Source organism: Topomyia yanbarensis, chromosome 1 (assembly GCF_030247195.1).
Source record: "Topomyia yanbarensis strain Yona2022 chromosome 1, ASM3024719v1, whole genome shotgun sequence".
In the NCBI taxonomy this organism is placed as follows: domain Eukaryota; kingdom Metazoa; phylum Arthropoda; class Insecta; order Diptera; family Culicidae; genus Topomyia; species Topomyia yanbarensis.
Window position 1 is genome coordinate 17446314 of NC_080670.1, and position 24741 is coordinate 17471054.

Below are 24741 nucleotides of genomic sequence, written 5' to 3' on the forward strand. Positions count from 1 at the left end.
CAATGATTGTTTCAAACAATTTTATCCGTAGCGCAGAAAAAAAATAGTTTTCACCTAAATTTTTCTTCACTAAGAAGAAATATAGCAGGCCCAGTCCATTTAAATCCCTATATGTTGAATTCATGTAGCCTTCATATTTTCAACAAAATTGTTTGAAATGACATTATCAAAAACTTTGCTGAAGGCACCATGTCTCTTAATATTTTTGAAAAATTAATTCACCATAATTACCTCTATGAGAGTTAATCACTAAAATTTCTATATCAAAGCAGGCGCTGTTTTATGTTGATAACTTCCCGAAGTTGTCAAACCTTCAAAGTCAAGGATTATTATATTAGGTGATCTTGAACGTTGAAAATTTTTTAGATCATTTATCCCACTTTAAAAGATCGCAATTTTTGACTTCAATGACATATTATACAAGAAACTAATCTATAGAGGTTTGAAAACTGTTCCATGTTGATCCTTCTTGTTTGTAGACTGGAATGACATCGGTTAGACTACTTATGTTTTTAAGTTTTCAATAATTTATCAAACTCATATTAAATTTTAGCATTTTTTAAAAAAAAATGCGATTTTCATCAAAACCCCCTCCATACCAAATTTCTGACTACGCCACTGGTTCGTGGGGTTCGGTTCGGCAGGTAAAGATGTGCACGCGTTTTTGTATGGAATAGCGCATTCAGGTTTGTACATGAAATATGGCTTTAATATGAGCACAGAACTTAAGCGAACTTTGTGTACGATGTTCGTTTGGAAAGATTGCTCGCCCTTTCTAGAGTAATCCATTTTACAGTATGTTGCGCCCGCAAGGAAAAAACCTACATTAACCCTTCCATGCCCAACTTTTTTCTAGTGCATCTATGGTTTCAAAACTATTTTTCCTTGAAAACGGTGGTGTCAAGAAACACGAAAAGCCTATTTTCATAAAGATAGGTGCTTCCATGGCGGTGCTAGAAGCTGGAAAGTTTTTACCTTCTAATGCTCAATACAATTCTCCTACAATAATTACAATAGTCCAATTACGCGGAAAACGTAGCCAACGATAATCTAAATTGATAAATTTTATCAGTTTTCAATAACATTGCACTATAACGTAGATATATAGAAAAAAGATATAGATAAAAATCATTTTCCGTCGTCAACGTAAACTGTCCCTGGCAGCACTGCTCCATCGTAATCCAATCAGACGAATTGCAATAACTTCAGTTCTAGACCTGATCCTTGTAACTGGTACTACTCAAGTTAAAGGCAATAATCAATTTAATGAGCCTTACTTGATTTTGGGAGCAAATCTCGCCTCAATCAAAAGTTATAGCTGTTTAAAAACGTTATTGTCCACAAACAACATGGGCATGAATGGGTTAATCCATTCGATTCGTCAATTCATTTGTCGCGCCGCCGAAAAGAGAAAAATAATACTACTAGTCAAACATTTGCAAAAGGGCCTAACTGCAAAACATAAATAAATCGAAATTTTATGTTTTCCATTAAAAACAATCTACCCGAACACGTACACACTACAAAAATTGATTATGAAGAAATTTGTTAACGATTTTACCACAAGGTTTGAAAGGGCCTTATTTACTTTTATAATTATAGCGATTATGATTTCTGAAGAATCTAACTATTGTCAAAAGGGCCTAACTGCTTTCGAAAGGGTTTAACTGATATAATCCAAGTAGCATTTTTAGTTTTATAGCACACTACAAGTGCAATATAAGTTTGTAGGAAGTCTTCAAAAGTGCCATAAAACTGCTCTCATTATAAATGAAATGTAAGGGATTATTATATTATAACTGATTATATAAGAACGTTGGTTTTCAGCCATTCCTTGTTCACCACTGTTTTGTGAGACTGTGTCGAGTATTTTTTGAAACGTCCACAGTTTGCGACCGGAATGTTCGTCTGCCCACGGCTTCAAAGCAGCCTTCAGAACACTTTCCCGATAATACGTTGCATTTATTTTGACGCTAGGCTCGATGAAAACGATCTGCGGTTACAGCGTCAAACCATTATTTGTTCTTGTGGCCAACGAATGACCCAAATTATCGTATGAACGGTGAGTCAAGTAAACCCTATCATTTTGAGGGAATCGCTCGATTTGAAAAATTCTTTCGTTAGAAAACACGATGTTCCGAATATGACACCTTTCGGCCAAACGAAGCAATTTCTTCTTTGGGATTCCATCACAGATCACATTTTTGCGTTAGCTTTTGTCAGTAGATACAGAACACTAGATTAGGATTGTCGCTGGCATCAATGGTAGGAACATCATTGTTTTGATTCCGGGATATACCTGTCAAATGGGTCAAATAAAAAAAAAGCAAAACAAATAATCCTCTATCGTCGTTTCATGGCGACTAATCATTTTTGTTTCTTTTAGCCAGCAAAACAATGGCCATTCTTGGCTAATGTGTCTTCACTAATTAGAATGCACAAATTGTCTAAACTTGTACTGAATTTTAATAAATTTTCATTTCTTTGTGCGGTATATACAAACTCTTTCATTTCATAACAATAACAGTCGAAAATTTACACCGAGAAAATTCGTTATATTGAATATATTGATTTCACACATATTTTTTGCAATTTGTGGTAGCAGATAAAAATTACCTGTCACGCATAGATATCATGGGAAAATTAATGAAATTATAATAGTATGCCATATAGAAATTTGTTACATAGCAGCTATCACATCATTTTTCTGTTTGCCTCTCGTTTTTTCTGTTGCAAATTTTATGCAATGGACGTTTTCGGTCTTGAATGCATAAAAATCACAGCAGAATAAACGAGACTGAAATGAAAAATAGGCAAACTTAATTTGAAGTTCAACTAAATGGTTTGTGGTTAAAAGCAGGCCATATTTTTCTGCGTGTACCAAAAGCGCGGACCAAAGACTTTTACTAGAGAGACTTTCGATACTTTGACAGATATATACCGGAAGCAAAACAAACATGTTTCGAGGTGAAAACAATGGGAACAGCAGCGACAGTCCTAATCTAGTGTTCTGTATCTACTCTTTTGTCAAATGCTTGTCTAGGTTTGAAAACAATACTCGAAACTGTCATTCAATGCCAGTGCAACAGATTTGTCCGGAATTTGCATTCAAAGAGAATTTTGACAGTTGACTTTTGCGTCGTAATCATACGTTTGTCGAGATTTTTAATTTTTTCTCTTCAACCTCGAGCCTAGTCCAATAGGCAGGAAAGGGTTAATTTTTAATAGTTGTTTCACCTCCTGGACTGTGGGTCAAACACTGAATTTTCTTAAAAACAATTTTTTTTATAGTCGCAAACAACTCAATGTGTTTCTTCCACTTCCGGCACAATGGAGCGTACTTTTTTCATCTGCATACGCATAATGCATCCTGCAGAAATGATTGCCTGCTGTCCTTAGAGGGATCAATTGCGAAAAGTTGAAAACGCGAATCATCGATCAAATGTACACCGTAACTGCGCTCCTGACGGATGATGAATCGATCTTCTGTGCCCTTTCTAGTTCAAGCAGAATCTCGCCGGTAATCCCATTAACGCTCAGGTCAGTCAAAATGACCGAAACAACTCTCAACCACATCATCATCATCATCATCATTATTATCATCGTCTGAATAATTACCATTCGCGTGACAGGAAGCGCCCTCTCAGGTGGCCCGACGAGGAAAAATGGAAACACATTTTTTATCGCACCAAACTCCCAGCGATTACACACGTGACTTCAGCTCATTAGCTTCCTGTATCACGTTTGCCACCGCTCCTCTCCTCTCTTCCGCAACCCTGGCCAGACGACTGATGACCGAATTGCGTTTATACGCTTCATCCCCATATCAACCGCGGGGCGCAGTTGTGCCGATGGCCCCGAAGGGTTAGCTCGCACCTTAACCGGTTGCACGTCTATAATTAGTTTTCCAACCGGGGCAATTCTTTGTCCAGATCTAAAAGAGGGATGTTACCTCAATTTGCCGAGTTCCGGCAGAACCACGTTTCACAAACTGCTTCAGATGGTGTTAACTGATTGACTAACTCCTTTGCTTTTATTCTTTCGTTTCAGGTGTGTATCGTCGTTTTGAACATTTCATGGCGGCCGGCGTGGTAATAATGTTCCATGTTCGCGCTGTTCCTTACAACCCGACGAAACATGGTTTCTATTAGCTGATTAGACTGCTTCAATCAAGCAGAACTTGCCTGTCCAATGCAGTTCTTGTACGTATTGCACTTTGGCACCGGGGGACGCAAGGTAGGCAAATAAATAATATTAATATCCACTTAATATTATTGCTCCGGTTCGCACTGTCTTGGATCGGTCCAGCCAGACTGGGGGCATACAAGAGTGTTGATGTCTTCCACAATGTGAACGGCAAACTGATTGCATTGGATGGGGGGAAGGATGGTAGTAAACCATTTCATTATCAGGGCACTTTGCTCAAGGAACTCAAAATCTGAGGTGCGGTCTTCCTTCGGCTGAGCTGCTCCCAGCCAGTCAGTGTTCTCCTTCGTGCAACGCAAGAGTGGCTCGTGAAGCCCTAGCTACGTATACCAATCAGTGTAATAACATCACATGGTTGGTTGGTATAAGGGGAAATAGTGCATATTATGGCGACTTGCGATGATGGTTGTTGATTATGATGAAAATGGCTGGTATGTTCCACCGGGACGGTACACCACACTCATACAGCACAGACGCTCGCTCGAAGCTTGAAGATTGCGACGTAACAGTATATTGAATGTAAATATGCATAATATGTTTGCAGCAGAAAAACGGTTATGCTTCATCGGATCCTTTGAGACGAACAATTTCGTCTCGAGCTTGGAATCCTTGGAAATGTGGTAAATAGCTTCGTTGCGGGATGTGTCCATTCTCCCGCCTCAATCTATGGGAGTGCCGAAATGGTGTCTGAGCCAAACTGAATGATACCGGACAATTCAATTTGGAATAAATACTAAGATTATTCAATGCACGCTTGATTGGTGCTTGAATCGTAGAACTGGTGGATGAATGTGCTCTCAGCAATACGGATTGAGTGAAGATTTGCTGAAGCAATTTGCAATATACTTTGGAATTTAAAATTTGTGAATGGTAAATATTTAAATTATGTTTTTGTGATATGTACTCAAAGCAAAAAGTTAAATCCAAGGGATTGTTTGAGCTGGTTGAAAAGGTTGTACAATATTCAATTTAAATATATATTTGATTACAAAATAGTCGTGACGGGTAGAAGCTGAATATATAACAATATGACTATTGGTAGGAGGAATTCGTTTTGTCGTACATTTGCAAGGCACAGCAAGCTACGCATAATCGTTTATAGTTATAGTAATAAGGTTAGGAATTTATGCGTTTCTATGAATTGTTCCGTTGAAATCCATTGACACGAACGGCCATCAGTATCTCACGCTGCTAGCGAGACGCTCAAATACCCTTTAATTGGCCTCAAATTGGCACAATTCAATGCCGTGCTGGCAAATGTTTGCTCAATCAAATCAGCCGTTCGGTCCGATATCTGCACCGACGCAACGATGGACGTCGGGGGTACAAATATAAGGTGCGGCCCATCCTTCGGGGGGCAGGGCAACCGCAGCAGAGTGCAATAAATACCTTCAAGTCGGTCGGTTGGTGATCGCGAATTTCCATGAATCATCACCACAGTCGCCGGGTAAATAATGTAGCTGAATCATGGTGCGAAATAAATCTCAATGCCCACTCACAGTAAAATAAACACATCATAAGCATCAATCGAATCGATTCGCAGCCTGAGGAGCGGCACGGAGACCTTACTACACAAAGGATCTTACAATTGCCCGGAGAACTCTTGACTTCCTGCTGAGTGTGGTTGATCGGTTTTCGATCCGCATATATCGACTTGAGAATGTTGGAAACGGTGCCCACATTCGGTCAGTGGAGTAAGTGGTCCAGATAGACGACTACCACGGCCGGTGAAGATGCTGGCAATGGTTCAGGTGATTCCGACAAAAATCTTGAAACAATGATAGATGGCCTCCGTCGAGTGTCGGCCAACAACAATAGATCCCCCAGTGAAGAGGTTATCAACAGCATTCGTCGGGCTCTTGGTAAAGAGGTCCGGTGCTGTGTAGCAATTTTCAAGGCAATCCGCATTTTTGTAATTACGTTCAATAAACTTATTATAGTTGGTGCCAATCGGTTTCCAGCGTTCTTAGTATACAATGAAAATCGTTTTTTTGTGTAGTTCAATTGCATCAATAATTTAAACAAAAGCATCATCCTTAATCTAGGCTTATCCGACACTTATTACAATTACCATATGACACTAGCCATGCACACGTCAAACAGTAGGGTTGAATCCTACTTTTGACCAACAAATGTTTAGTGTCTTTGGCAATATATTCCAAGTAAATTTGGAAATTAGCTTTGCTACTTTGGTTTTGGTTTGGCAAGATCCACCTAGGTTTCATCTTTTGACACAAGCACGGAATTTTCTTCGGCAAGGTTCTTTCTTTTGACATTTTGAATATAAAGCATTCGGCTTAACATGCACGTAACGATCCGACAGGTATACATGCAGTCATCCTGTTATCCCGGGGAGGGAATCCAAATCGTCTCAGCTGCTTAATTGTTACATCGCTTGGAACTTTGTCAAACGCCTTTGAGACATCGACATAAATTGCGTCAATTTGTCGCGGTTTGCCGAACCCGCGGCTCACGTAATTCGTCAGGGAAACAATTTTGCACTGGGTGGAAATATACCTATTTTTGTGAATACACTCCGTAGAGTGTATTTGTTTACGCAACTTAAGGTTGAATAGAGAAACGGACAAAATCCGAAAACGAAAAAAGCAGTTTTTTCCGCACCGTTCGTTAGATCTTCATGGAAATCAATCAGCTTTTGTAGAATATTGTTACAGTACTGCTGATTTATTTTTCATGAAGATCTAAGAAACGGTGCGGAAAAAACTGCTTTTTTCGTTTTAGATTTTTGTCCGTCTCTGGTCAGAATTTTTACAAACTGTTTTTTTTTGTTTGTGAACGATTTTGTAGGTTTATCTAGGTGTATATAGTGTATAGTTGGGTCACATTTTCCTCCTGTTGCCGAAAATAAGCGCTGAATTCGTTACTCAGTAAACGACGGCGGAGACGGTGATTGAAGGCGGGGTGGTTTACTTTCATCATGCGAACCCGATCAGAAACACATATTAAAAATATTTCAAAATTATATCTCGCATTGTTACTTGTTACAAATTTCTGTTATTTTAACTACTAACGAGACCTAATTTATAACACAATATGTTACAAAAATTGTGTTCTGTTATAATCTTGTTATTTCATTCTGATCGGGGAAGGTGACCATCAAGAATAGAATTTGTGTTCGTTTGTTTACCAGTTTTCGTTCGTTGTGTATACGAAAATCCGAATTTTCTTTTACCTAGGCCGCCCTGTAATAAAGGGTCTGCCAGGAAAGTAAAACCAGAACCCAAATAGTTGAAAAAACCTTACACACATCCCGATCGGAATGAAATAACAAGATTATAACAAAGCACAACTTTTGTAACATATTGTGTTATAAATTAGGTCTCGTTAGTAGTTAAAATAACAGAAATTTATAACAAGTAACAATACGAGATATAGTTTTGAAATATTTCTGTTATGTGTTTCTGATCGGGATAAGATTAGTTGTTTACAAAACCGTGCTGAAACTAGGAGATGATTGGTTTGACGCGCGATATAAAGCGTTGAGCATTACAGAAAAGTTTCAAAAAAATTGCCAAGCTCCTCTAATTTTTTTTGAAATTCTGCATTTTTTTTAAACTTTTTCAATTTACTCAACATTTATTTTTCTGTAGTTTTCAAAACTTTTCTCAAATTTCCGATAATTTTGCGGATATCTTTAAAATTCTAAATTTTGCACATTTTTTATGAAATTTTGCATTTTTTTGCCTTTCTCAATAGAAAGGTATTGCAATTGCTCTGAAAACCGATTTTTTAACGGAGGCCCGGAGGGCCGAGTGACATATACCATTCGATTCAGTTCGTCGAGTTCGGCAAATGTCTGTGTGTGTATGTATGTGTGTATGTGCGTCTGTGTGTGTGTGTGTACGCGAACACAATCTCACTCACTTTTCTCAGAGATGGCTGAACCGATTTTCACAAACTTAATCCCAAATGAAAGGTGCAACGTTCCCATTTCTAATAGAATTTCTAATAGATCCGACTTCCGGTTCTGGTATTTACAGGGTGATGAGTACGATCACGCAGAAAATGGTGAAAATTTTTCCAAAATGTGACCACAACTGCTTCGATTCGTATTACTAGGTCTTGGCCACCATCATCGGTTCCAGAAGCCCCGGCGGAAGTATCCAAATTCAGAATAACAGTCACATCGGTTTCTCGGAGATGGCTAGACCGAATCAACCAAACTTAGTCTCAAATGAAAGATGTTGCGTCCCCGTAAATGGCTATTAAATTTTATCCCGAACCGACTTCCGGTTCCGGAGTTACGGGTTGTGGCGTGCGATCACATAGCAAATTGTGATACAAACCGATACTCCGATGAAAGCAAAAAAGGTAAAAATTTCGCTAAAATGTCTCTCAAATAACTTAAATTTGCAGTTCTAGGTCAGCGACGGCCAAACAAACTTTCGTTGACTACTTTGACCACCATAGACGGTTCCGGAAATGCCCGGGAAAAGCGGCCATCTTTCAAAACAAGCAAACTCATATCAGTTTCTCGAAAATGGTTGGGCCGATTTTCACAAACTTAATCCCAAATGATAGCTATATTATCCCCACAGATGTCTGTAAAATTTCGGATCGCTTATATGGTTCCGGAAATATAGACTAAACCGTCCGGTCACATATGAAATTCCCATATAAGCCGAAACTCAAAAAATTTTTCAAAGGGGGGACCCCATGAAATTTCAGAAATAGAATTCGTATTTTTGATGCCAAACATCTTTAAAATGCATGAAACGTCGAGATTTTATGTTATCACGAAAAATTTTGTTTTATAAAAATCGACTTTTTGGGACTTTGCCGATTTCGCACCTTTTTTCAGTTCAATATTACCGTGGCTGTTTTTTCTTTTACAAAATTTTTGAAACTCGAATAATGATTTCTTTTCTCTCTTTCTTAATAAAATGTAATATATGCATTTGAAAGCTTTTAATGAATATAAACAACGCAAACATTCTCGTGTTCATGATTGAGAAAGGTACAATTGCATCGCTAGGTGGATTAAAACAGGTTTTTCTAGTTTTATTTAAGTAGGTATATGGTTTTCTTTAACTGTTCATGTTTTCTTCAAATTTTTCAAAAGTTTTCTAAAATTTTCCGAATTTTTGAAACCCAAACTTTTAATATTTAATTTATAATTTACTTTAATATATAATTTCCAAGAATTTTATTTTAAATTCCCCATAATAAATGAAACTTCTTCCGTTATTTTTTTTCCAATTTCTTGAATTTTTCAAAATTTCCGAAGAGTTTCGAAGCTGTTTTTAATTTCTGAACCTTTTCTAAGATAATTAAAACTTCTACAATTTTTCAAACTCTTCTATAATTTACTATAATTATATTATATCAAAAATTTCCCAGAATTTAACAAGAAATTGGTAATATTTCAAATTTTCTAAATGGTGAAAATTTTTGTAAAATTTTCAATTAATTTCCCAGTATTTCACTTAATTTACTAAAAAAAACGAAGGAAGCTTCCAAATTTTTGTCCATTTATTAAAATATATGGAAAATATTTGATTTTCCTAATTTCCATGTTATTTTTTTTAGAATTTCATAATTCAATGAAACTTTACAAAATTTTATTTTTTTTTAATTTTGGTCAAATTTTAATTTTCCTCCAAAAATTTCTAAATTTTCCAAAAGTTTTTACAACCTTTAACGGTTTCCTAAATCATTCTAAAAATTTCTAAGAATTTTCGAAAATTTTGCGATTTTTTTGAAATTTTCCGTACTTTTTTAAAGGTTTCTAAAATTTTCTAAATCTTGCAAAAATTCTCAGTAAAATTTTCTTTTTTTTAATTCCCAAAATTGTAGCAAAAAAATTCTCATTTTTGTAGTTTTGTACAATTTACTGAATATTAAAAATAACATTTTGTAACATGTTATCTATTATTTCTTCTATTATTCTACTACTACAACTTCTATTATCTATTATTATCTGTCATTAATATAACTTAAATGTTTCATGCATTTTCGCGAATTTTCTTTAATTTTCTGGATATCTAAAATGTTTTTGAAAGTCCAACATTTTCCTATTTTAGTTAAATCTTCTAGTATTTTCTGTATATCCATTACTTCATAATTTTGTGAAATTTGTGAAATGGTTTTCTCCAGTTGTCAATATATTTTTCAAGGACTTCTAGTTTTCTAAAATTTTGGGAAATTTTCCAAAGTTTGCTGAAACATTTTAAAATTTTCTTCAACTTTTGATATTTATTGTAAAATTTTATAAAACTTCCTTTAATTCGTAAAATTTAAGAAAGCTTTTCAGGTTTTTCTCAAAATCCTAAATTTTCTACGTTCGCGAAATTTTCTAAAAATTCCTAAATTTTAATTTTTTTTAATATTTTAAAATCTATTGAATCTTTGTAGAGATTTTTTTTTTATTTCGATTATATAGGTTTTAACCTTAAGGTCATTCGCCTCTTCGGGTTAGAAAAATCTCTTATGAAAAATTTCTAACCCTATGTGCGGGGTCGGGACTCGAACCCAGGTGCGCTGCGTACAAAGCAATCGATTTACCAACTACGCTACGCCAACCCCCACCTTTGTAGAGATTTTTTAGATAAGTTATGTGGCATATCTAAATCAGTTTACCCAAAAATGACGTTTGTCATAAGTAGCACAACAGCGACGGATTGCGCTAATAACAATTTCACCGTTTCATCAATACTAATTGATCGTTTCAAACCGACAGCAGCACTAGTCCATACGCACTCGCGAGTACGATGCATACTCAATCGTAAAATTTATGCGCTCTAATGAATCAATACGGCAGCTCAGCATAATAGTGTTGATGTTGCATGAGAATGATCTATATAATAATCGATGTACTGGCTGATGGTTGATGGTTGCAGCGTGAAAATCCTAGCGCGCGTATTGACGTGAACTTGTCGGTTTCAATTTACAGGACTACTTTCCAGATGCACAAACCCTTTAAACAGCTAAGTCTCAGCTCCACTCATCAACTGGAAACTGAATTCGCACGTCTTACACACCGACGACGGTTAGCCATTGTCATTATCCCACACTCATTATGCTCGAAACCAGATGTTCTTTAAGCGTTATCTCGATGGTTCCCGGCCATTAGGCTGGTGTCACTGACGTGGAGCTTAACCGGTAAATTGCTATCGAAAACCAGCCGACCGTATCTTATCGTCCCATCAGTCTAATTGATATACTCGACGGTAGTCTACGAGGTGAGCGAGCAGTCTCAGCCTACTACCATCAACCGGTTGCAGTTCCGATGCCGCTCTGTCCATCGCCAGTAAATTCGGGCAAAAAACGCTGCATACAGCAGAAACTTTACCGACAACGGTGGAAGACTGCAACAATGGGGTGTAGGAAACGACACTCACAAAGGCTCACCACCTCATTCCCTAGGTGATATTAATCATCATCAATCCGCCTCTAGGGGAGCGGAAAGTGCACTCGAGTCGCACGCGGTGGTCCTGGTCGGTGTAATTAAATAAATCATTTAAAACCCGTAATAAACTCGCTGAATGGGGCTGGCTGCTTATTTATCCCGGTGGGGACACATATACAATCGGTATTAATAAATAATAATCTAATTGAAGCGATTTTCATCGCGTACTTTGAGTTGGGCTCATTATTCTGCGACGCGACAAGGACCAAGTCGTTTACGCCGGCGATGGTTCAAGGAATAGGTGCTAGACGCAACTTTAACTGAACCAAAGCGCGATAAGTCTCATTGTACCAACTGGAATGGTTCTTTTACATTATTGGGTCAATTTTTGTGATACCCTCAAGGAAGTTACTTAGTACCACCATTCTTTATTTTATTTATCCACACCCCTTTAAAGATTGGAAGCTGCTCTTTGTAGTAGTTTAAAAAAACATTCTTTTGTGCCAGATCTGTATGATGTAATGCTTCAGGATAACTGATCATAAAAGTGAAAGGAACATAATACTGCAAGATACACACTAAAATAGTATCAGACGCATTTAACTATTCTGAGCTCAATTTGGGGCATTTGTTAAAATTCTTCATTTAGATGAAAGTCTGCTCCAATCATTTGGAGTTCATCAAGTTGCCAATAAATTTGATGTTATTTTTAAAACTCGAACGCCAACTCAGTGTAAACTTTCAATTTCAAGGAGTTTTTTTTGTTTCTACTTCAATCAATGTACAGCAAACGAAAGGATCGTGTTTTATATTGTAACCAGAAACCCAATAGAAAAATGCGAGTTAATCTATAACGGACCATTTCTCGTCTACAGCATCCCACATATGACCACTTTTTTTAGATATCCTTTCAGCAATGCTGTACCACAAAGAATTTTTTTTGAACATGATAAAAGTTGGTTATGTTTTCGTGCTGTTTTCTTTTTTCATCCAAGAAACTTAATCTGTTAAAAAATATATGATGGGTACAAGCTCGGTGTGTACCAAAACAATGCGAGTAAACTCTGATAGCACAACAAAAGCGCATTGTACTTAACGAAGCCAACCTACTATCGCACTTGTTAGTAACTCGATAACCAGACAACAATTTTTTTACTCCCAACACCCCGTTTTTACTATCGAAAAGTTTCTATAAAAATAACAAACTTTCACTCAGCATGCACATGGAAAATGATTACCAATTTTGCTCCTGGTGGGAACACTGACATGCTCCCATAATGGATTCAACCGATATCTTGTAGTGCTGCGGTACTGGGAAAAACTTTTTCCTCTTCCATCAGGTTCAGGTCGCACGAGGAAAAAACACGAAACACGCAGTCGAAATAAGAAGAAGAAGAAGAAAAGAAACACATTTTCCATCCCTCATTCGCACCGTATGTGCACGTAAATTAATTTCGAATTTGCAACTACATGAACCCAGGGGAAACTCATAAACAGCAGCAGTCAGCCAGCTAGCGAGGAGTTGCGGGTGCAATTTTTCATTTCAACCGAACCGCAAAGTTTCCCAGCCGTCGCCGGTCGGGGGGTCGTTTGGGGCCAGGCGGAAAGCGCGAACAAAGTAATCTAACTTGCAATGGAAGAACACTTGTATTCAATTTGATGCTTCTCCTGAGGGTTTTCGACTTTTCCCGACTTGCCGGCTTTGTGAGCGATCCGTGACGATAGGGCGGGGCAGGGCAGGGAAGAGGAACTCAGAGCGGAAAGTAAGAAGTATTCGTAAAACTTTGAAATTGATCTTCTGCTGGAGGAAGTTTTTTCATGCTCAGTTTACTCGTTTTGAAAACCACGAGACATGGTTAGTGTTCTGCTGAGATAAGAGCGAGCTGGTTTTAACTATCCCGGAGATGCGAAGGTGAAAGTTTGTTCAAGCAACAAAACTGCTAAACTCGTAAACGAATTCTTCATAATCCTGTGGTCACACCGTTGAGTGAGTGAACAGTTTACCTGTCCTTTTGCGAGCGGACAGGTGCTCTCGATTTGGGTTCGACAGGATGAAGAGTTCTCAAGATGTCCCAATTCATTGCAAATCCAACTGTTGAAAATGTTTTCAAGATTATACGTATTGAGAGCTTCAGAGAGACACTTGCTTGTATGTGAATTATAATTTACTCAAAATAGTGCAAATTAAGTGCAATATTGTCTCTGATTAAAGTAGAAGCTTCAGATTGTTTTTAACGAAGAAATTTTTTTTTTTTCATAAAGCTAGATAGAATACATTTTGGATGTATCTAAAATCATATTTTTCGGTGTGTTAGTCAGTGGCAGATTCAGTGACTCTTCTCCCCCCGAAGTTTTTCAACTTGTTGAGAAATTTTAAATTAGTTTCAATTTTATATTCGTTTTAAACTCAAAATAATTTCAAACCAAATTTGGCCACCACAACTGATTTTCTTTAAATGACGTTTTTACGAATTACGCATTGAACAATGTTTGTTCAGACTCCTCCCGAAATGTTTTTTCTTGTTCCGCCCCTGGTGCTAGATTTCTACCATCAGAAAGAAATATAATGTTTGTCAAAGTAGAAAATATTCAGATTAGGTAAGAATTATGATTAAACCCAATTTATGATGACAAAATATCTTGTGTTATGAAATCCCCGAATCAGTAACTAACCCCAACTTAGGGCCAGTTAGATGGAAAGTGCAAACTAGTGCCAGTTAGACACTGAATTCAAGACTCGAAATATTCGATTTACGTGATCAAGAAATAATTGCTTTTACAACAGGTGAAAGATTTTCCATTTGTCGTTCACTATACGCTCGGGCGGAACAAACTAAATAAAATTTCGGTTCGCCAGTCACAAAATTTTAGAAAATTTGAGCAATCTGTGGTAAAATTAAGAAAAATTTAAAAAAAATTAGTAAAAATTAGGAAATTTTTAGAAAATTCTAAAAAATTTTATAAAAAACTAGGTAAAACTTAAAAAAACTTAAATCTTTTTCGTGTTTTCGAAAATTTGAAAAAAAAAAGAAATTGATGAAAAATATCAAGAAAATTATGCAAAAAAATATTTTATAAGCCAATTTTAGAAATTTTTAGAAGGTAATAGAAAATTTCAAAAAATTTGTGGCATTTTAGAAAGTTTTGCAAAATTTTAGAACATTTCAAAAAATTCTGAAAATTATTAGAAACATTTTGACAAACTTCAGTACTATGTGGACAATGAAAAAAACACAAATTATCACAAAACTAGAATATTTTGGACATCTGGAACATATTAGAAAATTTCATAAAAAAGAGATAATATTGGACTTTCGAAAATATTTTATGTATCTTAAGAGTTCTAGAAAACTCGAAAAAATAGAAAAAAATTAGATGTTTTCAGGAAATCATAGAAAACGATGAAAAAATTTAAAAAAAAATTAGAAATTTTCAAAAAAATCACAAAAAATTTGAAGGAATAGAAAATCTAAAAATATGAATTTTTGACAAATATAGAATCTTTAAAACAATTCAAAATTCTAAAAAAATTTAAAAAATAAATTCTAAAATCCAAAATTTCAATTTGAAAGTTTCTGCTTCTTTACTTCCTCCGGAACATCAAATTTGTGCTGAGCGGTTAAGAACAGTAGCCCCGGAAGCTGCCGGAAGTCCGCCTTGGCGTAAGTCTCATCATCCATAATGAGACAATGAGGCTTCGTCAGCATCTGGGTTGTACAGTTTCCTGGCCCATGACTTTCCCACAGCATTTTACTGTTCGTCACTATTTGTATCCTTCTACACTTTGTACGTATGCAATCCATCTCGGGCCTTGGCTCTCCGAACGAAATACTTGGACAGATTCAACTTTTTGTCCACATTCTCGACCGCAGCATTGGAATTCAACTTAAACGGTTTTACTACACGCTTGTGAACCTGACCACCAATAGAACATCCATTCTGATCACATTTCTCCTTCCACTCGGTGCATAGAGTTTAGTAGTAATGTTTTATCACACGACTAACCGTTGGGTGGACGATTCCGAGCTTGATGTCCCGATAAGAGAGTTGAATATTCTCCAGGTGCGCAAAATCAAAACTTGCTTTTCGGGTGACGCCATTTTTTCCAATTTTTGAAAAACTGACAATGATAAAAATACAGTGTAAGCAATACACTCTAAACTACTAATTTTCAATGAGAAAATACCTCATTGGTCGGATATTTCTATGGATATTAACTGAAAAGTTCGAATCTAGGATCATGTTTTATCTTTTCTGTTCACATTTATTGTTGCTCTCCCACCTATTGTCAAATGAAAGTCGGGGACTACTTCCTTGCCTCTTGTTGCTACTTCGTTATTGTTTGGGACTAGCGTAAATTTCACAGAGAACGAATAGATGGTAATGCCTGGGAGTAACGAATCATCCTTCAATGTACAACTCTCAAGTCGTTTATTGAACAATACCAGCGCCAGCTAGGCCCAGGCGTAGGGAGATCGCTATTTAAGATGGGAATTCGAAATTGTGCAGTTCGCTCGATTTATGATTTTAGGTGTCTCGGGATACCAGCCACCAGGGGACTCATTAGGTGCCTAAAATAGCAAGAATTCCTCGCCGAGGAATATACTAAATTCAAATATTATATTTACAGAAAACACACCGGCAGAAAGAGCACCAAAAATTTCGAAAAGAAAATAAATTAAGAGTGGAAAATTGACTGCGGCTACAACTAAAAAAAAATATCGATTGTTTTTGGGACGAGAATATGAAATAGTTTTGAACGACCCAAAATAAGCATTAACTTCACTGAAAAACTAAGAACGAAAAGAAACTAATTTCCTAATTTAAAGCAACAATGTTCTGAAACCGTATATTGCACGAGTTAAATTATTATAAGGAACATGATTTAACATGCCGCAAATTGGTAACTAGGTTTCAAACCATCTTGCGATTTGTCAATTATCAACCCTCATACATGATTCAACATTCATCATCCACTAAGACGAGAAGATGCGTATTCCCCACGCATATTTCATGCGATATGGATTAGTTCTCCAGTTGATCAAATAAACACTAAAAACTCTCCGTCCGCTGAAGTCAAATTCCGCGAAATAAAATTCGGCACTACACTTCGGACTGACCGCAATTGCTCGACTGATCACCGGCTGCGTATATGGTATACCCTAGAGTGACAGGAAAAAAATGACCCCAATCGGCCCACTCCTGAGTCGGTTCCTAGTCCTACCAGGAGTATTTGTTCCAAATTTGAAGCGAATCGGACTAGTTCAGCTACCGGACCAACGTGCCTGAGATTTTTCGACAATTTACATGGAGAAAACCCAATAACTCGCATTTTTCCCGCTAGGTGGCACTGTATGCATCGTATTATCACTGTAAGTGAAAGTAAGATAATTTAATTGTCTACAACTTTGTCGAAGACTGCTATAGAATCCGGCTTTGTTAAAAGAGGTTATTTAACTTTTAGCGAAGTGATATCTGCGTCAGTTTTCCATGGGGCCTAACAGTGCATGGTTGTATATCAGTACTCGGTTCACACGAACTCAACATTTTTGTAAAATAATCGTTAGCTCAATAGCATGTTCAGAAGAATTGTGGTAAATAATACGAGTCATGTTTTGGTTAGAAAATTTTAGTTCCACATTTTACCGCATAGAGGGCGCCAACACTAACTTTTTAATGGAAAGAGATAGAAATTAGGTATCTTCTACAAAGTTGTAGAACAGGAATTTTTCAATAATTCCTCCGAACATCTCGATATTTTATCTCTCCTCCATGAAATGTTAATGTTGGCGCCCTCTATGTGGTCACAGTTGGAACTAAATTTTTCCAACCAAAACATTACTAGTATTATGTGCTATAATTCTTCTGAACATACTATTGAGATAAACCTAACGATGATTTCACAAAAATGTATAGTTCGTGGGAATCGAGTACCGATACACAACCTTGCACTGTTAGGCCCCATGGAAAATTGACTCAGACATCACTTCGTTAAAAGTTTAATAACTTATTTTAATAAAGCCGGATTGACTAGCAGTTTTTGACAAAGTTGTAGACAATTAAATTATCTATTTTTATTTTCACTTACTATGATAATACCATGCATACAGTGCCACCTAGCGGTAATAATACGAATAGAACGAATAGAAACTGATAAACTTACCGAAGGAAGCTAATTTGTATAAACTAATGTAAAAACCTAAATTGTAAATCGTTTTTAGTGTTGATGAAAGCGATTGTGGAAACTAATTTTCTTCCGACACGAATACCCTCACAGGTGTGAAGTGTCGCTAATAAACAACAACGACAATATCCTGGGCGCACTGCTTTTCGCTTCGTGTGATGCTTTTTCGTCTCAGTAGGAGCTCATTGTCAGTGTTGCCGTCTGCTGCTTGTGGAACGTTCCGTCTGCCTTCTTCCTCATTCATGTGTGCGTCCATGTCGTCGTCACTAGGGCAGCTTTGGTTTTCACTGTTGCATGTTTGTTTTCGAATGACTCTGGTATAGCTGTCTTCTTTTTTTTTGTTTTTAACTTCCCTATATACGTTACCTTTTGGTTTAAGGATACTGTGAAATATTGCTTGTTTAGTAATTATTTTTTGGTCGGTTGTCTGTGGTGTATCGCCAAATATTGAGGGCTGTTTGTTAATGTAGGTTGTTGTAGTTGAATTTTCCTTAGTGATTTTGGCGAATCGCTTATTGTAGTGTGTCGTCTGGATACAAAGATGACACGCGGGAGTCTGTCTGGAGTATGTGCGTAGCGTTCTTTAAATGTAGTTAATTCCTTGAGATGATTTGCTCTCAAAGGTCAAGTAAGATGGAAAATGTTAGTTCAGTCGCGTTCCCACCACCCGAACACCGTTGAGAATGCCAGTGAAAATATTTCTCCCAATGACGGATTACTCTTCTTTTAATGTAATCTGTCCCAGCGCACCCAAGTCGGGTAGGTTAGGTTCATAGACACGGGGATCTTGGTTTTGACGTTTTCGTATTCGACGTCGTGTTGAATGTTGTTGGTCATGTATACGTATTACGTAGCAGTGCGGCGCGGGTATTATTTACTCGTTTGATTGCTATTAACAAGTAGTGTGTTTCTTGGGACACGTTTTCTAAAAAAACTCGAATAAAGGTTAAAATTTTACGAACCTGTTAGAATTATAGGTTAGAATTCTATTGCCTCGCACTGGGTTCTAGGCTTCCCCTGACAATGATTTACCTCAAGGTGAGATGGAGCTCGAAATAAGATGGACTCCCCGGATCAAGTTATGTCCATGCTCCTCAACCGGGCCTTACATAATCTTTTTCCGAGTCAAAAACAATTGTATTAAATCAATTGTAGTTTTCTCGAGTTCTGACGGAGTGACATTCGACCGTGACAAATTTCTGTCCTGATAAGCTCAGGGTGGTTGTACATAGTCTGAAGCAGACAAATGACGACTACGGGCCTTTCACGACGCAGTACAGAGTATATGTATCAGCTAACTAGGTTGAAATAGATGGATGGATCTACTAAAACACGGGGTTGGCTGCTTCAACCAGTAAAAAATACTGGACTACAAACGATTGCATTCAGCATCAGTCGAAGCTGATGGGAAGAGGACATATGTCAAATCAAACTCTTATCGCGTAACCTTCGCCGGATCTGCTTTACCTAACTATCTCCTTTTTGGCAATGTTCGTCTACCTGTTCACCTATCTGTGGCGAGGGTAGGACTTCATGAACTACACTAATTGCGAACAACCTCCCATTGTAGCAATAAGGTCCGTTGTGGGAAATGCGGTGAGAATCATGTGGATGATTCCTGTAGAAGATATGTCAAAAAGTGTCTCCTCTATGGAGGAAGTCTTCATGATCTCTTGACATGTCCCGTGTACAAACAGCGCGAGGAGAAATTGAAGCGTTCCCTTCAGGGACGCTCAAAGCGATCCATCGGCGATTACTAATATCACAGACTAACAGACATAACACTCGAAAACAATGCTTCGCCCGCTTTAACAGTCATTTTAAATATATTTATAGTTGGGATTGTGGCCACATTTGAAATTATGGCGCCACTGACATATGAACAAGCATATGGGGGATAGACCACTAGCGAAAAAATGTTCCCGAACCTGAGGGGTAACCCATTAGCAAATGAGTGTTTGGGACTGTCAATAAAAGGTAGAGCTAGTGTTCTGGGAGAATTGCCGGATCGATGTTTTTTGTGAGAATTCCTTCATAGTGTTATGTCTGTTAGTCTGTGCTAATATCTTCAACAACTTATCTACTGACGAATGCTACTCTGATGAGCCAGAACGGAACAATTTCAGCTGTACTCAAAGCCAATAGGGAAAAGAGAGATATATCCTCTTCGAAGCTTCGTTGTAAAGGCCAGAATGTGTCTCTTCACGAGCCTCCAAAAATAGCAGGTCGAGGAAGTACTGGTGTTAAACCGAAGCCAGAAGCTCCTGCTCTCAAAAATCTCAGCTCAAAAAATGAGTTCTTAGTACTTTATGGGATATCAAAAACCCCAAGTATTCTCAAACCCCAGCCAGAGAAAGAAACCAGCGCAGGATCGACAAAATTCTCTGATATTGTGGACTGTATTTTCACACTTCTTAATGCGGTTAATTGCAAAAAGGTCTCTCCTTTCAGTGATTGTATAATATTGGATAAAAAGTGGTAATAAGTGGATTGGATAAAAAGTGCTAATCTTTACATCGCTGATGCGCTAATCGCATGTGAAAAGTAACCCTGATCCCCATGGCAGCAACTATATGCCAATCGTAATTACTATTACTAATTGTTCAGAGCCACCAAATATAATTAATATTTCGTATAACCTCCCACAAAATATTGATAGGAAGAGTAACATGCCCGCGATATCCGACAAGCCTTTGCTTTCGAAGGAAGAGAACGAGTTCTTGGCTGGCTTGATTCTCGAATTCGCGATTCAAACTTAGACTAAACGTGTACCAGACGCGAACTCTCGCGGGCGTTCTCCAAACCCATGATGGGACAAAGAATGCGCAAAGAACGGACATCGCGTACCTTCCGGAACGACACGACGGGTTACCCGCTAGCTGCACGCAGTACGCGATGCTGGAAACGCGAATGAAGAGTTCGATGAAAGCCAAGAAACGTTGTTACTGGCGCCGGTTCGTTGACGGATTACCGAGAGAAGCAGCGATGAGCAGTCTTTGGGCCACTACCCGGTATTTGCGAAACCGAAACAGTACTAACGAGAGCGCGGAAGGGTCAGACAAAATTCAACAAATTCAATTTGTTGAAGAATCTACCAAAATCTGTCAAGAGACGCCTGTTGAACTTCTTTATTTGGTTTATTGAGGGTAACATTGCCCCACATGACTGGAGACAAGAGAAGGTCATCGTCATCTCCAAATCATGGAAATAAGCCTCCCACCACAACTCGTATCGACCGATTTCCATGCAGTCAGGAAGTTATTCGGAAAAATGATCCTATTCCGCCTCGACAATTGGGTCGAAGCAAATGGCTTACTGGCAGATACACAATTTGGCTTCCGCAAAAGCAAAAGAACGAACGATTGCCTTGCGTTGCTCTCAACAGAAATTCAAGTGATCTATGCTAGCAGATGGCATCACTGTTCTTCGTTATTAAGTTTTTATCAACATTCTTTCAGAAAATCATTACTCATTTTTCAACATTCAAACATTTGGGGTACAGTTCGACTCTAAGGGTACCTGGGGATGCCAAAAACCCCAATGATTTCATGAAAATATTCCAAATATTGTAAACTAGTTCAGATGGTAATTTCATGATAATGTGCAGAGTAGCATAAAATTGAGAATGATTAGATATATCTTGGAAATATAACAAGCTTTCATGATACAATATGAATGATAAACTATGAATCAAGTATCAGTTCTCGAATCCATGAATAAAAGTGAACGTGTTTTTATCTATTTCACGATCACGAATGCTGTCGTGACTAAAATACTAGTAATTGTGAACCAATTCACGAATCAAAGAATATCTTATGATTTTATAAACTTTTTCACGACCACGTTCATCGGTGAATCCTTCCAAATATACTAGCAATCATGAACCAGTTCACGAATACTGTCATCGGGGATACTTTACGCCACGGGGGCTATTTTACGCCAAAATTTGAGCGTGTAGTTCAAATTGTATGTTGGTTTTTAACTAAAGCAAAATATTCGTTGGTTCAATGTTTTACTTTTATCAAAAAACAACGTAACATTTTGATGACGAGCTCAAACAACGTTCTCTAATTTTGGCGTAAAGTAGCCCCCTATGACGGTACTAGAATAATATTATATGATGTGTAAATTAGGACTCACGAGTTAGTTAACAAAGATTGAGTGGATTTATGGATAATATTCCGAGTTTCGTAAAATACTTCATACAAAAATATCCAGAACAAAACAACACTACACAACTACAAAAACAATATCATGATCAAGATTTAATAAATCAGTGAATCAGTTTATGTTATAAAGTCGGACCCTGAATAATGTTCCTAAATCTTTGAAAAAAATCTCAAGTTAACCTGTGGTTTATGAATATTGTTCATGAAGTTGTGAATTATTTCCGGTACAGAAAATTTATTTGGTAATGACATGGTGGAAGCCGTGACTAAAGTTCACAGATAAAACAACAAATACTCAACCAATAAAAGCGTTATGCAGGTGTTACTGTAGGGAAATTGAAGATAATTATAAAACATCTTTAATTATGATCCCGTTTTCGTAACGTAAAAACTTATTCCAAATTCATGGTACTATATTGATGATTTTGGGGAACAATTTTTTCTCCGTACATAAATGCTACGAAAACAGATTTTAGTTACTTTTCTATGCAACCTAAGATAATGGTTTATGAATTTCTCAATCCATTTCGCCCGGGTGCCTGGGTTTGAACCTGTTTCCCTCTGTTTTCACTGTTCATCACGACCGTGTGGCACAGATCAGCGAGCGGATGAGATGTGCCAACCTGCCAAAGTCCCGCGTTTCGTGTCAGACTGGCACTGATCCGATAATGTAATACACGCGAAAGCGAATTTGCGATTCCAGACACGCGATGACTATTAGCCAGCGTTGGCGTCAGTCGCCGATCGTCTGCGGGATCCAGTAGGTCTACATTGGCCCCAGACGGACCCCGGATTGTAAATACTTGCTCTGCGCTGTCTGTAGGTACTACAGCTGTAATTTATCTCGTTTACACGTGTATGTAGTGTTCGGAAAGGGAAAATGGGTTCGAGATGTTTGAAGAGGTCTCCGTCGCCAGCCGTCGGGCAAGTTTCGTCATTATTCTCAAGCTTACGCGTATTGCTCGATACCTGATGAATAATAGCCCATAATCCAAAGTCGAATCGGTCGTGTAGCTCATTCTACAAACAAATGATTGCGAATCGGCGAAGGCGGCAGCGGCGGGAGTGGTTTTAAATTGATGGGTTTTAAATTGCTGTGAACCTGCGCTACGCAAGTTTACCGTACGGACACAGACTATAGGTACAACCAGCAAAAGGAACAAGTTGAATGTTTACGACTCCTCTACAACGGGAGATCATGAACTGTCCCTTATCGTTTCGTATGAATCTAAACATTATGACCTAGGAGCTCGGTCCGGATATGTATAGGCCAATATCGAGGCAAAAACCGCAAAACATCAATAGCGATAGGTATGAAATAATTTACATTGCTTTAATTGCACCATAAACAAACTTTGTGAATGTCAGCTGCATAAATCATCGCTCTTGTGATTCGTTCCACGGAGCAGTCGAAGAAATGTTTTCGCCTTGGGTAGGAAGGGTAACGTAGAACGTTTTTGCCTCGTGGTGAGTTTGTTCTATGACTCGCATCTGAGAAAAAAAAATAAATAAAAAACAGACGGTAAAGGAGACCTTATGGAGTTTACCGCTGGTGAGGAACGTTCGAATCAGCGTTATTACTGCTATTTAGTCTCACATTCGCCTAATTGCACGCTACCCATAAATGGCATAATAATCTCATATTTATCATTAAAAAGCTAAATGAACAAATCATTTCACTTCGAATCCAATCTCTATCCGCCAATCGAAATCGCACCTCGGTGAAACGCGACCCCGTCCCCGAACAGTCTGAGCTCTCGCCTTCGTACGTCACCATTTTATGCCAATGATTCCTAATTTAATATGAAAGTTCATTATTTTCAAGGACCGTAGCTCTCCATGCCGTCTTGTCAACGCGACCAGCAGTGGAGTCGGCGTTGCATTTACTGTGCGCCGTTGTCGTCGGTTGGTTGCTCGGACAACCAAGGCAGTCAGTCATCTGATGTTGACTGCTGACTAACATCATCATCATCATCATCAGCTTCACTGCATCGTCTTGGCCGGTGACAGCGATAGGTGAGTGCTGTCATTGAAAGGCGGCAGCTCGCAAAATGCATTCGCGAATACAGAACGTCTGGACTCATGAAAATCAAGCATTAGTCACAGCAAATCGTCGATCGACGTCGGTTGAATTTTGTTCAATGAATGCAATGAATGAGTGAGGTAGGCTCGCAAAAGGGTCGTAGTTTCTGAAGGCGAAATGTCGACACAAAATGTCACCTTAGAACTAGATAGGTATGGTTGAATACGATCTTCGGTATGTTGCAAGGTCAGTTCAGACTAGGGTGCTACGATGATTATTATGACAGATGAGTTCTACGAGCGTCTAGATAAGTTTTTTTTAGAAAACTTAGAACCTGATATAAAACTAATTGTCGGAGATGTAAATTCCTAAATCAGGAGTCAGAAGAAAAAGTTGGGCATAAAGAAGAAAAGGTTAAGGGGAAGAATAATAGAATAGTTTAGTTTCATCTCATCACAATAGAATAAAACAAAAAAAAACTCTTGGAAAGAGAACTGTGGAGACCGTTTTGAATCGCTTGGACTTGTTTTCAGGTGTAAAATTTTGTTACCACAATGCTGTGATTCTAATTGAAAACTTTACGCCACTGAGAACTGACATATAAGTAAAGTCTTCAATTTGTGTAAGAAATAAAATTGTTTTGAAATGCCACCAACAAGTAGTAACTTGTCACTAGCCGGAGCTACTTTTTTTGGATATTAGTGGTTTTAACATTAGGGTCATTCGCCTCTTTTTGGGTTAGAGAAGTCTCTTCGGAAAAATCTCTAACCCTCTGTGCGGGGTTGGGAAT

The 24741-nt window shown here is 37.8% G+C and overlaps 1 protein-coding gene across 8 annotated transcripts in view; it reads left to right on the forward strand.

The window, feature by feature from the left end:
• Nucleotides 1-24741, forward strand: part of LOC131677021 (band 4.1-like protein 4A) — a 337737-nt gene that overhangs the window by 262008 nt on the left and 50988 nt on the right. The window contains exon 1 of one of the 8 annotated variants that reach the window (XM_058956526.1): nt 4041-4236. The exons of the other annotated variants lie outside the window; for them this stretch is intronic. Within the exon in view, the coding sequence (XP_058812509.1) occupies nt 4192-4236 (45 nt within the window). The 5' untranslated portion in view covers nt 4041-4191. Of the gene's footprint in view, nt 1-4040; nt 4237-24741 lie in introns of those variants that run through there. 8 annotated transcript variants of the gene reach the window in all.